Source organism: Pristis pectinata, chromosome 26 (genome assembly GCF_009764475.1).
Source record: "Pristis pectinata isolate sPriPec2 chromosome 26, sPriPec2.1.pri, whole genome shotgun sequence".
NCBI lineage: Eukaryota > Metazoa > Chordata > Chondrichthyes > Rhinopristiformes > Pristidae > Pristis > Pristis pectinata.
This window is the reverse complement of record NC_067430.1, coordinates 16,442,858-16,457,258: the sequence shown is the minus strand read 5'-3', so window position 1 is coordinate 16,457,258 and position 14,401 is coordinate 16,442,858. Positions and strand designations below refer to the sequence as shown.

The 14,401-nt window shown below is 42.8% G+C and overlaps 1 protein-coding gene across 1 annotated transcript in view; it reads right to left on the bottom strand.

The window, feature by feature from the left end:
- The window catches only part of acap3b (ArfGAP with coiled-coil, ankyrin repeat and PH domains 3b), a 254,796-nt gene that overhangs the window by 134,607 nt on the left and 105,788 nt on the right, over window positions 1-14,401 (bottom strand). The window contains exon 2 of the mRNA XM_052039028.1: window positions 883-940. Within this exon, the coding sequence (XP_051894988.1) occupies window positions 883-940 (58 nt within the window). The remainder of the gene's footprint in view (window positions 1-882; window positions 941-14,401) is intronic.

Genomic DNA, 14,401 nt, shown 5'->3' with positions numbered 1-14,401 from the left:
TACTCACCATACCATCCAAAATGGTAAAAACTTTCTTTGGCAGCTTGACAGGATAATATAGGGATGTTTTCACAGTGGGAGAGACTTGAACAAGGCGACATAACTACAGCATGTAGGGCTGGTCATTTAAAACCGAGGTACATACAAATCTCTCCTCACAGAGGGTAGCGAATCTCTAGAATTCTCTGTCCTGGCAGATGGTGGAAGCTGGATCATTAGAAGTATTTAAAGTGGAGGTGGGTAGATATTTGATGGATAAAGGAATAGAGGGGTATCAAAAAATGGGACAGAAGAGGAGTTGAGTCCAGCATAGATAGTCACGATCATATGAAATGGTGGGACAGGCTTGGAGGACCTGACAGCCTACTCCTGCTCCTATTTTCTTGTGAACATTTTTGAGGAGAGAATATCAGTTTAGCTGGGCTACCTTCAAAATCTGAAGCTGCTGATACTGAATAAACAGAATAAGCTGGAAATATTCAGCTGGTCAGGCGGCAACTGTGAAGAGAGAAGAGTTAACGTTTCAGGTTGATGATCTTTCATTGACACTGATGAGAGGTCATGGACCTGAAACTCTGACTCCATTTCTCTCTGCACAGATGCTGCCTGCCCTGCAGAATATTTCCAGTTGTTCCAATTTATTTCAGTTTTGGAGGTCATTGACATTCACTATCCGGGCTTGGGCATGAAGACTGAACTCTTTGGCAAGACACAAGCTATGACAGAACTGTGGCCCTCAGCAAGGAGACGGCAATTCCCAATGAGCAGAGAAAGTCAGAAGGGAAATGTGTTTAACCTCAGCTACTGATTAAAATGTATGAAGCAATGTGAATGTTTGTGTACGAGTGGAGCAGCTGGATTTACATGTGAACAGCAGCTCACCTTGTCCAGCTTGGCCTCGATTTCCACGACATCTGTCTCCACCTCCTCAATTGTCGCCCTGCAATAGAAACAGAAACATTAACAGCTAATTCAGCCACAGGTGCCCGCCATTCAACACCGATCATCTCACCACAGGATTTCAATTACACTCCCTGTGTCCAAACAAAAAGCCTTCAAGCACTTAAGTGCAATATATTAAGACTTGATGATCCTAGCAAGCTGCATTCAGGTCAACAACTAGAAAAATGATTCACACCTATTTTTACGCAATTAGGAATTTGTTTCCACATGCACTATGGTAGAATGAAAACAGGTGGTGCTGGAAGGAGTCAGCAAGCCAAGAGTGGGGCCAGCATTTTCACCACTTCGGGTTTCCAACATCCATGATATTTAGTTTTTGTCCTTTGCATTAAAACAGATTGAAGCTGCAGAGTGAACAAGTTATGAGAGGCTTAAACAGCAATAGCAAAGTTATACAAGGCCAACTTCTAGATGAAGTTGAGCACAATCCTTAAAGCTTTAAACAATCTCCCTCTTCTGCTTGTGTTTTCTTTAAACCCTGGCTTTCAGATCTACTCCCACTCTAGAAGGAAGATGGGGTTCTAAAGGTTACAAGTCTGTGTATGGTCTTTGTCTGATAATATTCTCTGTAATGCATTCTCCATTAAGTTGCCTGACTAAGTGTTCCCCTTCCCTGAAGAGGTTTGACATTGGTAAGAACAGGAACACATACTGTGGGATGTTTCCCTACTTGTGAGTGTGTATAAGCCTTTGTGGCAAGATGAGGGAGCCGAACTGGCCCCTCCAGCTTGCTCCAGCATTCCACAAGATCATAGCCAATTGGATTCGGCTTCAGCTCCACTTTTCTGCCTGTTCCTTATAGCCCTGAACTCCCTTTTAGACCAAAATCCCATCTGTCTCAGCCTCGAATATATTCAACTATTCTGCCTCTATAGCATTCCGGGTACAGAATCCCAAAGATTCACAACCCCTTTATAGAAGAAATTCCTCCTCATTTCCTTCTTAAATGGGTGACACTTATTCTGAAACTATGCCCCTTAGTCCTAGATTCCTGTACAAGGTGAAATGTTCTCTCAGCATCAACCCTGTCAAGCTCCCTCAGAATCTTAAATCTTTCAACAGGGTCACCTCAAATTCTTCTAAACCTCAATGACTTTAGGCCCAATCTATTCAACTCTTCTTCATAATCAAGCCCTTCTCCCTAGCCATCAACTGACATCAATGAACTGCCTCCTCTGCAAATATCCTTCCTTAAATAAGGAGGCACAAACTGTACACGGTACACCAGATGTGGTCTCACCAAAGTCCTGTACAGTTGGAGCAAGACTTCCCTACTTTTATACTTCTGTTCCTTTGGAATGAAGGGCAGCATTCTAATTGTCTTTCTGATAACTCGCTGTACTTGGATGCAAGCTTTCTGTGTTTTATGGACATGGACACCCAGATCCTGGTGTGCAGCTACATTGTGCGCACTCTCTCCATTTAACAATATTCTTCTTCTCTGTTCCCACCAAAGTGCAAAACCTTGTATCTCTCCACATTATACATCATCTGCTAATTTTTTGGCACTCACTTAACCCATCTTTATTCCTTTGCAGAATCTTTGTATGCTTCTTATAACATGTTTTCTTACCTATCTTTGTACCATCAGCAAAGTGACGACAATACATTCAGTTCCTTTATACAAGTCATTAATATAGAAGGTAAATAGCTGAGGTTCTGGCACTGATGCCTTTGACACCTCACTGGTTGCAGTCTGGAAAATGACCCGTTCATCCTGTTACCTGCCAGCCAATCCTCCATCTATGTTAATGTGTTACCCTTAATGCCACGAGTTCTCATGCATGAACCTTGTATGTGGCACCTTATCAATGCCTTCTGGAAATCCAAATACACTACATCTACTTGTACCCCTTTATCCACACATCCTGAAAGCACTCGAATAACTTTGCCGCACATGATTTCCTTTTCATAAAAAAAGCATTTGACTCTACTGGATAATATTATGATTTACTATTTTGTTATGATTTAATTTGGCATCATAGTTGGCACAGACAATCTGCCTAGCCAACTGAGATTCCCATCTAAGCTAGTTTCATTTGCTCACACTTGGCCCATATCCCTCTAAACCGTTCCTACCCATGTACCTGTCCAAATGCCTTTTAATTTTCATGCAGATGCACTGATCGTTACCCTTTGCATTGCTATTTTATAGCGAGCTGTTTCCTGAGTGTAAGTGGCCAGTGGGTTAACTACGAGCGTCTCTGCTCAGTTGGATGCAGATGACTGAGCTCCTGTGATTGGTCATTTAACCAATCTCACCAAAGAAATTGAAACTGGCCAAGAGGTGGTTCCAAAGTGGAAGGGCAGTAAAGGGGTCATTCATTATTCTTTGTCTCCCTGAAACCCGAGGGTCTGATCCTATGTCCCCACTTCTCCATCCCACCCACAATTAAAGGAATAAAGATTGGAAACTGTAAAAGATGATTGAAGAACTAACCTTGTTAAGATTAAATGCCCAGAGTTACTTTTAACGAAGAAGCACTCCCAAAACCGGTGTGCTTTCAAATGACATTCTAGCTAATTGAAAAACGTGCATGATTTCAAATAATGGCACCTCTCCCAGGATCTGCTTAATAGACATGGTGCCTTGTTTACATTCTGATGTTGGGAGCAGCCACCTGCTGTTACTTGAGCTGCCTTGGGAATCAATTACTTGGCAATCCATTCTATACAGCGCAAATTACGGGTTGGTTCTAAAAGAGGATCTGATCCGCCTTTCTTAGGTTTGCAAAGGATTGTCAAATGACTCCAACTAAAACTTAAAAAATCATTAGACTCACGCCAGATGGGGGTTTCACCAAAGCTGATGCACATTGAACCTCTGAAGACCTTAAATGTAGAATAATGACTATACCTGTCAATGACTGAAAGGCCATAAACTAATGAAAGGATTCAGGTGACATGAAACACAAGAGCAAGGTGCACACAGTTTACAGTCAGCAGATGAACCCTGGTATAAGGTTACACACCTGAAGTCACTCGTTTCACTTCAGTTCCCAACCTGCCTCCCCTGAGGCTATGACTCATGCTGAGGAGTGGTAATTGGTGGGGGCTACCATTTTAAAACTATCAGATTGTATTTCAAAATAAAATGCTGGTAAAGAGCTGATATTAAGATACTAACATTTCCTGAGGAGATTCACATCTTGAGCTGCATGCTACTTTCAGTGTAGCTCTGTGTTTTCAAAATGGCTACTGGTTTAAACGTGGTACCTGAAGTTTAAAGTGACGCTGGCCATAACTGTGGAGAAACACGGACATGTAACAACCTGCATCTAAACAGCACCTGTAATGTAGTTAACTCAAGGCACTCAACAGCAACATAATCTGACAAACAATGACAGTGAAAACTGAGAGAGTGATTAAAAAAACATACAGGATCCTAGGGATTATAAACAGAGGAAGGGAGTGCAGGAGCAAAGATATTGAGATAAAACCTTATTAAACACAGGTTCAGCTATAGGTGGAGTATTGTGTCCATTGCTGAGCACTATATTATAGGAAAGATGTAAAGGCTTTAGAAAGGGTGCAAAAAGAGAGGATGAGGGACTTCAATTACATAAACTGGAGAAACTGGGGTTCTCCTCAGAACAGAGAAGTTTGCAAGGGGATCTGATAGAGATGATTAAAATCAAGTAGCGAATAGACAGAGTGGATGGAGAGAAACTGTTCCCATTGGTAGAGGGTCAAGAAGTAAGGGAATAGAAGCAAGGCAATTGGGAAATGAACTAAAAGTGACATGAGGAAAATCCTTTTTTATGCGGTGAGTGGTTAGGGTCTGGGAAGCACTGCTGGTGGGAGTGGTAGAGCCAGATTCAATTGTAGCTTTTAAAAGGAAGCTGAATAAATATCGGAAAGAAAAAGAAATGCAGAGATATTGTGGGGTGTGTGACTAGCTGGATGGCACTCACATAGAGACAGTATAAATTTGATGAGTCAAATGGCCTCCTTTCATACTCTAAAAATTATGTGAGTAAACTGATATTGAGCTATGAGGACCACTGACCAAGAGCCTAATCAATGAGATAGATTTCAGGGAGGATTTTAAGTGAAAGATAGAATTGGAGAAGCACAAATCCAGGAAGGAAATCCTAGTGCTCAACTCTATCTGCTTTCAGCTTTTTAGCTTTGTATTGGGCATGCCTGATATCACTGGTTATTATTCAGCTAGACTGCGTATAATCTAGTCTCTTTACCTAGTAGAGAAGTCACCAAGGTGTTGTCATCGTGCGTAACAAGCTACAGAATCGTGGGTGCTCTGTTTGACTTAGTGCTGTGAGAAAGTCCTATCTCAGCTCTGTGGTTTCTCAGAATGGTAACTTTCCAGGGAAGCTAGCAATTTGTTCCATGCACTGTGGATAATAATATCAAAACTTTGACAAAACGTTGAGGGTAGCTGGACAAGTAGATTGTGGAATTCACTCCCAACTCCTTCAAATACAGCTGTGGTTTGATATAATTATAGAATGGTGGTAACGTCGGACCAAACCACTGTTATTAGGTTAAAGCAAATTTTAAACCATTTTAGATTGCAGAATGCTATGACAATACTTCCAAGCATATAGCAGCTTTAAATATAGCACAGGGTATCATCAAAAAATGACCTGACACTGAGCAACAAGGAGATGTTAGGGCAGGGAACCAAAAAGGCAGCAGTAACCTGAAGGAGAAACAATGGTTTGGGGATGAATCTCAGAGCTCCAGTCGAGGACGCCAATGGTGGAGCGATTAAATTCAGGGATGAGCAGAAGTTCAATGGGGAGGAGGGTGACTCACTCGCGGGGTCCGAGTGCCGAACGGGATTACAGAGGTAGAGGGTGGCGAGACCACGTAGGGATCTGAGAACAAGGATGGAATCTTTAAATTCGAGAACTTGGTTAAACAGCACCAACCATCAAGCACCCACTTACACTAATTCCATTTAAAAAAAATTCTCCCTTCAACTCCCCCCAGATTCTATCACTCACCTAGACATTAGAGGCGATTAACAGTGGCCGGTTACCCTACCAACCCACACACGTTTGGGATGTGGGAGGAAACCAGAGCACCCAGGGGAAACCCACACAGTCATACGGAGAATAAGCAAATTCCATGTAGGTAACAGCAGTCGGGATTAAACCGGGGTTGCTGGAACTGTGAGGCAACAGATTTACTAGCTGCACCACTGTTAATGTGGCCTGTCACAGGCCACAAGGTGCTGGTTAAAGTAATTGGTCTATTTTATTTTTGGATAAAGTAAAACAGAGAATCAAAAGTTCAACAAGAAATTGAAACAACACAATATATTTGGATCAGTCAATAAGAGGTTAACCCATCTTTTGCAGACAGATATTTCTGACAGTCTCTTAGTAAGTTCTCAGTGATCCAACCTTTGATGGTGAGGATGCTTGTGAATTCCTGGCGGACTCTGGTTTAACATGGGCAGATGTGGATAACAGGCTGCCTTTTCCTTTGAAATGGAAACAATTTATTCCCGATAGTCCAGTTTTTACCATTTTAAAGCTTAAATAGACAAAACGTACCTGGAAGCCCATTTTTGATCTTTCTATCTATTGAAATGGAATCATCACCTGAACAACCCCTCGCCCTTCCGAATATGAAATCTCTGGTTCTTTTGGAGTGAGTGGCATGTCTGAATGAGGACCTGCACAGCCACAGTTATGGTGGGAGTAACGCCAGTACAATATTGCAAATGGAAAAACAGATCTCTATTTTAATCATGACATCAAATAAAAAAGGTCTTACTACCACCCTTTGTTGCAGCTGTATCCAATGTGTTAATGCCACATTTAGTCAATTTAATGTCTACTGAGTTTGAGGAGCAGAAACAGGCGGCCCTGCGGGGAAGAGCTGACAACTAGTGGTTGAGACACACGGGAATTAATTTGTCCAGTTAATTTTAAACGCAATTTAATTGCTGAACCTATTTGTACAACAGATGTCTTTAAAAACAGCGAGTCCGTTCATTGAAATTAAACCTTCAGAGTACACATTAGCAATGAAAACACCTTACTGCCACAGTGAGACTGACTAGTGTCAAGCGGCAGGGAGGGTTGGCAAGGGGTTAAACACTAGATAGTTTGCACGTTGCAGACCTGTAATGCAGCACATTTTGCACAGGTGCAAACTAATTCCACACTCACATTAACAAAGTTTGCGGTGCAACTTGAATGTGAAGGGGGCCAAAGTGGGGGCTTTCTCCACACACACCAGTTGAGCACCGACTCAGCCAGGCCATCAGGTGAAGGGAAATCCCCAACATGAGTCCTCAAACAAACCTTGACTTCTTCACTCACTGAGGATGAGGATAGCACTGGGACTGGAGTTGTTTAGTTATAAGCAAAGACCGGCCAGGCAGGGATTGATTTCTTTAAAACGGTCGAGGCCAGGGAGAGATCTAATTGGGGTGTATAAAATAATCAGGCAAGGCGCAGTGCGAGTGGTCAGGAAGGAGGCATGTTCATCAGCAATAACAGGGGGGCAGAGATTTTAGGTTTAGTGGGAACTGAGGAAATACTTTTTAACTCAAAGAGCGGCAGGGGTCTGGGACTCATTGACTAAGGGTGGTGGAAGCAAAAATCTTCATCCTATTTAAAGTTGTCTGATGCACTGCAAAATACAGCGACAGACTGGAATGTGAGAGTATTCCAGAAAAACACCCACTGCTGCACTGCGGAAGACACTCACCTGTCACACTGATGCCTCTCAGTGCCTTTGTGAAGTTACAGATGATAGATCTATATTCTTTGGGGTTTAGAAGAATGAAAGATGATCTTACTGGAAGAAGTAAGATCCTAAGTGGTCATGACAGGGTACATGTCAAGATGTTTGCACTAGTGGGAGAACCTCAAATGAGGGGACGAAGTTACAAGATAAAGGGGCAGTCATTTAAAATTGAGGTGTGTAGAGGGTGGTGAATCTCTGGAATTCTCTACCCTGGAGGGTTGTGGAGGTTAGGTCACTGGGGATAGTTAAAGAAAAAGTAGATATATTTTTGAAAGATCAGAGAATTGAATGCTGTGGGGAGCTGGCACAGAAGAGGAGATTATACCTGTGCCAGATCAGCCATGAACATATTGAATGGTGAGGCGGGCTGCAGAGGCTGACTGGCCTACTCCTGCTCTTATGTTCTTATGATTAGTCTCTATTGCTTTATGTGGTTGCTATGGGTATGATGGCCTGTGCCATCTAAGATTTTGTGTGGCTATGCATCCGTAAAGCTTTGTAGTCTTGATCCCTAAGGTCAAATGAGATGGCAGTACAAACCTTAAATGAGAAATGTTTTTGCTGCCTAACAGACTGGCTGAAATGGAGGAACTGGAAGACTGAGCAGTCTAAACTCTAGACCAATGTACCACAGGGGAGCCTGGTGCTGAGAGTGACATCTTGGAATCAAATCAGTGGCCTTTTTATTTGGAAGATTTTCCTCTTTGTCAAATATGACTTCCTTTTTCCAGCTTCTCTATCTACTTGAGGTCAGACCTGCACTTTCTCCACCTGTCTGAACTTCAGTTACCTTTTATAGTGGGGTAAGGTTTGCCCTCAGACTTTTGTGTCCAGTGCATGTCACTGCTACCTATGGGCCGAGCAATATCCCATAATGGTCACAGATCTAATATTTACAGAATATTCCAGAAATCACTATTACTGTAGTGCAGAAGACATTGACCTGACACACTAACGCTTCTCTGTGTAACTGCGACATTGCAGACATGATAAATTATAAAAAACATGATAAGTTAAAGACCTCTGTAAAAGCAACAAGCTGTAATATATTGTGCTCTGAGATCCTCTTTTCTGGATCCAGCCCAGAGCCCCAGTGTTAATGGAATGCTTGTCAAAGAGCTTGCATACATTTAACTGTAACTGAGAAAACAGATAAAAAGCAAGTTTGTCTCTTATGCTGCATTTTGAATAAACAAAAGAAACTTTCTAAAATCGCAGCACTTGGCTTTTCCATGTATAACTCAGGAAATGGCTGTTGAAACAATCTATTAAATTACATCCACAATAAACCAGATTCCCACTTTATATCCTGTTTATTGGAGTAATATATAGATCCCCAAAATGCTCACAGTACATCAAATCTAAAAGGGCAAATTGACTCAATCTAGAACAAGCAAAGCGATTGTCTGTCTGGTGCCAGAGAGAGTCACTATTTTAAACAAGATCAATGCTGTTCAGCTGGAATGCAATTTGACTCCAAGATCCGTCAGTAATGACGGTTCAATGCTCCTACAGCAGGATCTCAGAATACATTTGCCTCACACTCAAATCAAAAAAACTAAGTAGGGAATGAACCTATATCGCAAATATCCACGTAACTTGGCTCTTCAGCTGAGTCAGTGCAAACAGTGCAGGCAATATTATTGAGCTGTAATGTGGATTTGTCTGTTTGGCGTACGTGACTGCAGAGAATCTGAAATAATGTCAGGTTGTCCAGCTGGCACAATGGATGGTGTGCAAAAATCCAACTCACATAATGCGTCGTTACATAAACCTTACTAAATTTAAATTTGACTGCAGCTTAGAAAAAAGATTTGGTATTTATAAACTTTTAAATGGCTTTAGGAAGCTGTTGTTTCTTCATGTTAAAAATGCCAAGGGAACAAATATTGATAAAAACACTAAACATCAGGTCAGCTTATTTATTAATACTGTGGTTTTAAAGAATTTCTGATAATTTTCACAAGTCTGATGAAAGATTAAAATGGTTTCTAAATCTTTCATGTAATACTGAACTCCACTGAGCAGAGGAAGTAATGCAGTCTCATTTGGCTCCCCATTCTCCATGTCCTTCTCCTTTGCTTTTCCAAATATTTATTCACTGCCCTTTTAAAAGCTACTCTGCACTATGCTTTCCCTGGTAGGTTTTATAGCAGACCATACAGTGTCAGTTTAAATCTGTCTGCCTCTCCTGGGAGGTTTGGAATTCCTTATACTTCTATTTTGAATCACTCACAGGATGTGGACAATTCTGGGAAGGCCAGCATTTCATGTCCAACCCTAATTTGCTGTAATAGGCTGTTAGGTGGTTCCACGGTCATCATTACTGTTATTAGCTTCTTAATTCCACAAGTTATTTAATCAGATGAATTTAAATGCTCCAGCTGTCATGGAGGTTATGAAGCCTTATTTCTAAGATCATCAGTCCAGGCTGGTTCTAAGACTTAACCACAATGATGTTTAGCCTTTCTCTCTCTCCCAGATACTTCCAACTTTCACCTCCTGAAGACATTAAGTCTGGAGATTGGAATAAGGGTTAGAGTATCATGAAGCTTGAGGTAACAATATTCTTTTGTGCACAAGGCCCAAGGCAGAACAGCCCTACTGTGAGAGGACCTTTCCTCTGACATCTCCTGACCCTCTGGGTACTGCAGAGACAAGCCCCAAACCTCTGGTTAAACCATTCTCGGTGTGTGAGGGTCACAGCCCTTGCAGACGCAGAATGATCTTGCACAAGTCGTGTGAAACGGCCCGTGGGATTGCTGATTGTTTGCAGTCACTGACTGTGCCTGGAGGCCTCCATTGTGAATGCAGCTCAAGGTCCAAAGCTGAAGTATTTCTGGTTGAATTGGCTCAGTTGCACATTGACAGATCCAGTGAGCAACCAAGCCAGGACTGCAGCTCCAGAGTCAACCTCTTCAACTGTTCATTCAGCAGCTCTTCCACACCCACACGCCTTTCCACAGAACCCTGCCCTAGGAATGCAAATCCAATACAGTGACAGTTTTAACAGTTTCAATGAACTCCCAATACTTCTATCACTTATTCAGAATCAGAATCATCACTGACATATGACATTAAATTTGTTGTATTGTGGCAGCAGTAGAATGCAAAGACATAAAAATCTATAAATTACAAAAATAAATAAATAGTGCAAAGGATAGGTAGTGTTCATGGACCATTCAGAAATCTGATGGTGGAGGGGAAGAAGCTGTTCCTGAATCATTGAGTTTGAGTGTTCAGGCTCCTGTACCTCCTCCCTGATGCTAGTAACGAGAAGAGGGCATGTCCTGGATGGTGAAGGTCCTTAATGATAGATGCCGTCTTCTTGAGGCACCACCTCTTGAAGATGGTGGAGAGGATTGTGCCCATGATGGAACTGACTGAGTCGACAACCCTCTGCAGCCTCTTGCGATCCTGTGCATTGGAGCCTCCATACCAGGCTGTAATGCAACCAGTCAGAATGCTCTCCATTGTACATCTATAGAAATTTGTAAGAGTCTCTAGAAGGTTACAGAAAATGTGGTGATGTTATAGGATTTTGCAAGTCAACAATTTTCTACAAAAATATCCCTTTAAGGGCTCTAGTTATTCTAATGCTGGTGTTCAGCAGGACTATTATATGACCGGAGATACTTCGTAGTATGGCACTGTACAGCCAGCAGCAAGCTCCAAAATTTTAGTTAATACCCAAAATATGTGCTGTCAAGTTGCTCTGTCCGTGCTTGGGCAGACAAATCCCATCGTGGTTGTAAGCTGGGGATCTACACTGTCCAAAGACAGGCGGGTTTTGTTTTGATTAATACCTTCTGACGAGTGCAATCCCCTGTTCAGCATCCCATCATCTCAAGACAACTGTGTGGGAATTTCTGGAGAGAACCACATTAACACCTGGAGCAGATTACACAGCCTCAGCTACAATACTAACTACACATTCACACACAGCTGCTCACACATACATATACAATATCTGTAGCTGCACACACACATACAGACCTAAACAGCCCTGCCAGGTGAGACAGAGGCTCACCTGCACCTCTTCCTGAACCTGAACCTGTGATCACAACAGTCTTCCGGAGAGTGAACACGAAGAAAGCACCTGGCCCAGATGGTGTCCGGGGCCGCGTGCTCAGATCTTGTGCTGATCAGCTGGCAGAAGTATTTGCGGACATATTCAACCTCTCCCTGCTTCAATCTCAGGTTCCCTCCTGTTTTAAGAAGACCACTATCATCCCGGTACCAAAGAAAAGCAAGGTAACATGCCTCAATGACTACCGACCAGTGGCTCTGACATCCACCATCATGAAGTGCTTAGAGAGGTTGGTCATGGCACGCATCAACTCCAGCCTACCAGACAACCTGGACCCATTGCAATTCGCCTATCAGCAAAACTGGTCTACAGCAGATGCCATCTCCCTGGCCCTACACTCAGCTCTGGAGCATCTGGACAGTAAGGACACATAAGTTAGACTATTGTTTATTGACTACAGCTCTGCCTTCAATACAATAATTCCAAGCAAGCTTGTCACTAAACTCCGAGACCTAGGACTGAACACCTCCCTCTGTAACTGGATCCTTGACTTTCTAACAAACAGACCGCAATCAGTGAGGATAGGCAGCAATACCTCCGGCACAATTATTCTCAACACGTGTGCCCCACAAGGCTGCGTTCTCAGCCCTCTACTCTACTCCCTATACACTCATGACTGTGTGGCCAGATTCTGCTCTAACTCCATCTACAAGTTTGCAGATGATACCACCGTTGTAGGCCGTATCTCAGACAGCGATGAGTCGGAGTACAGGAAGGAGATAGAGAGCTTAGTGGAATGCTGTCATGACAACAACCTTTCCCTCAATGTCAACAAAACAAAAGAGTTGGTCATTGACTTCAGGAAAGGGGGCGGTGTACATGCACCTGTCTACATCAATGGTCGAGAGGGTTGAGAGCTTCAAGTTCCTGGGAGTGAACATCACCAACAGCCTGTCCTGGTCAAATCACGTTGATGCCACGGCCAAGAAAGCTCACCAGCGCCTCTACTTCCTCAGGAGGCTAAAGAAATTTGGTTTGTCCCCTTTGACTCTCACCAGCTTTTACCGATGCACCATAGAAAGCATCCTATCTGGATGTATCACAGCTTGGTATGGCAACTGCTCTGCCCAGGACCGCAAGAAGCTGCAGAGAGTTGTGGACACAGCCCAGTGCATCAAGGATACCAGCCTCCCCTCCTTGGACTCTGTCTTTACCTCTCGTTGTCTTGGTGTAGCAGCCAGCATAATCAAAGACCCCACCCACCCAGACATTCTCTCTTCTCTCCTCTTCCATCGGGTAGAAGATACAGGAGCCTGAGGGCACGTACCACCAGACTTAAGGACAGCTTCTACCCCACTGTGATAAGACTATTGAATGGTTCCTTTACACAATAAGATGGACTATGACCTCACGATCTATCTTGTTGTGACCTTGCACCTTATTGCACTGCACTTTCTCTGTAGCTGTGACACTTTACTCTGTACTGTTATTATTTTTACCTGTACTACTTCAATGCACTCTGTACTAACTCAATGTAACTGCACTATGTAATGAATTGACCTGTACGATTGGTTTGTAAGACAAACTTTTCACTGTACCTCAGTACAAGTGATGATAATAAACCAATACCAATACCAACCTGGTCTACTGCATTTGGTGCTCATGATACGGCCTCCTCTACATTGATGAAACCAAGCGTAGACTAGATGACCATTTCCTGGAGCACTTGTTCTGTCCGCAACAGCCATCTCTTAGCTGCATGTCATTTTAACTCTCCTTCCCACTCCCATGCCAACCTGTGGAGCCAGATGAGGCACAATGGGATGAACTTGCTCTCTCTGCTTTGTATGGCCCTGTGATTTATTTCTCATGGGAATGTTGGTTACTTCACACAATAGTTTTCAGTTTTACCATTAGTGTTAAAACAGTTTCCATACGCCAAGTTCCAGCCATCCCAGAGGTCCGAGGGCTTAATCAAGGAGATATTCAGAGCAGGAATGGGAGTTCCTTGGAGGAGGTGGTGAACACCCAGCTTCTCACAAAGGCAAATGAACAGGATCCTATGGCACTACCCAAAGAGGAGGAAGAGGCGCGTTCTCCTGATTTCCTGGCTGACAGTAATCTCTCAGCTACAATAGACAGTTTGATTATTTATTTCATTGCTAGTTTAGGGGCCTTTCCTTGCACAAAGTGGCTGTCACATTTCATACATTACAACAGGTCACAGGCCGTACAGGATGAGCTGGGAAGGTCAAAGGCATAGAATTAATGAAAGATCTATTTTTCTTTCTTCTATGTGCCCTTAAGTCACTGGTACCTTAAGTTTATTCAGCAAGCTAAAAAGTGTGTTAGTTCTAATATACTTAATAGGAACAGGAGTAGGGCTATCGAGTCTGTTCCACCATTCAATTATAATTATTATTGGACTGCTGCACCACTTAGATCATGACCGATCTGCTTTTTAATCCTATTAACCTGCCTTGGTTCTGCACTCCTTAGTGCCTTTGCTTAACAAAAATCTATCAAATTTCAGTCTCTAATTTTCAATTCACCAGGCAACAACGACTCTTCGGGGAGGGAGTTCTAGACTTCACCTCTTCTTAGTGTGAACTTGTTCCCTGATGTTATCCATCAACAGCCCAGCTCTAATTCCAAATTTATCCTCCCTTGGTCCCCCAC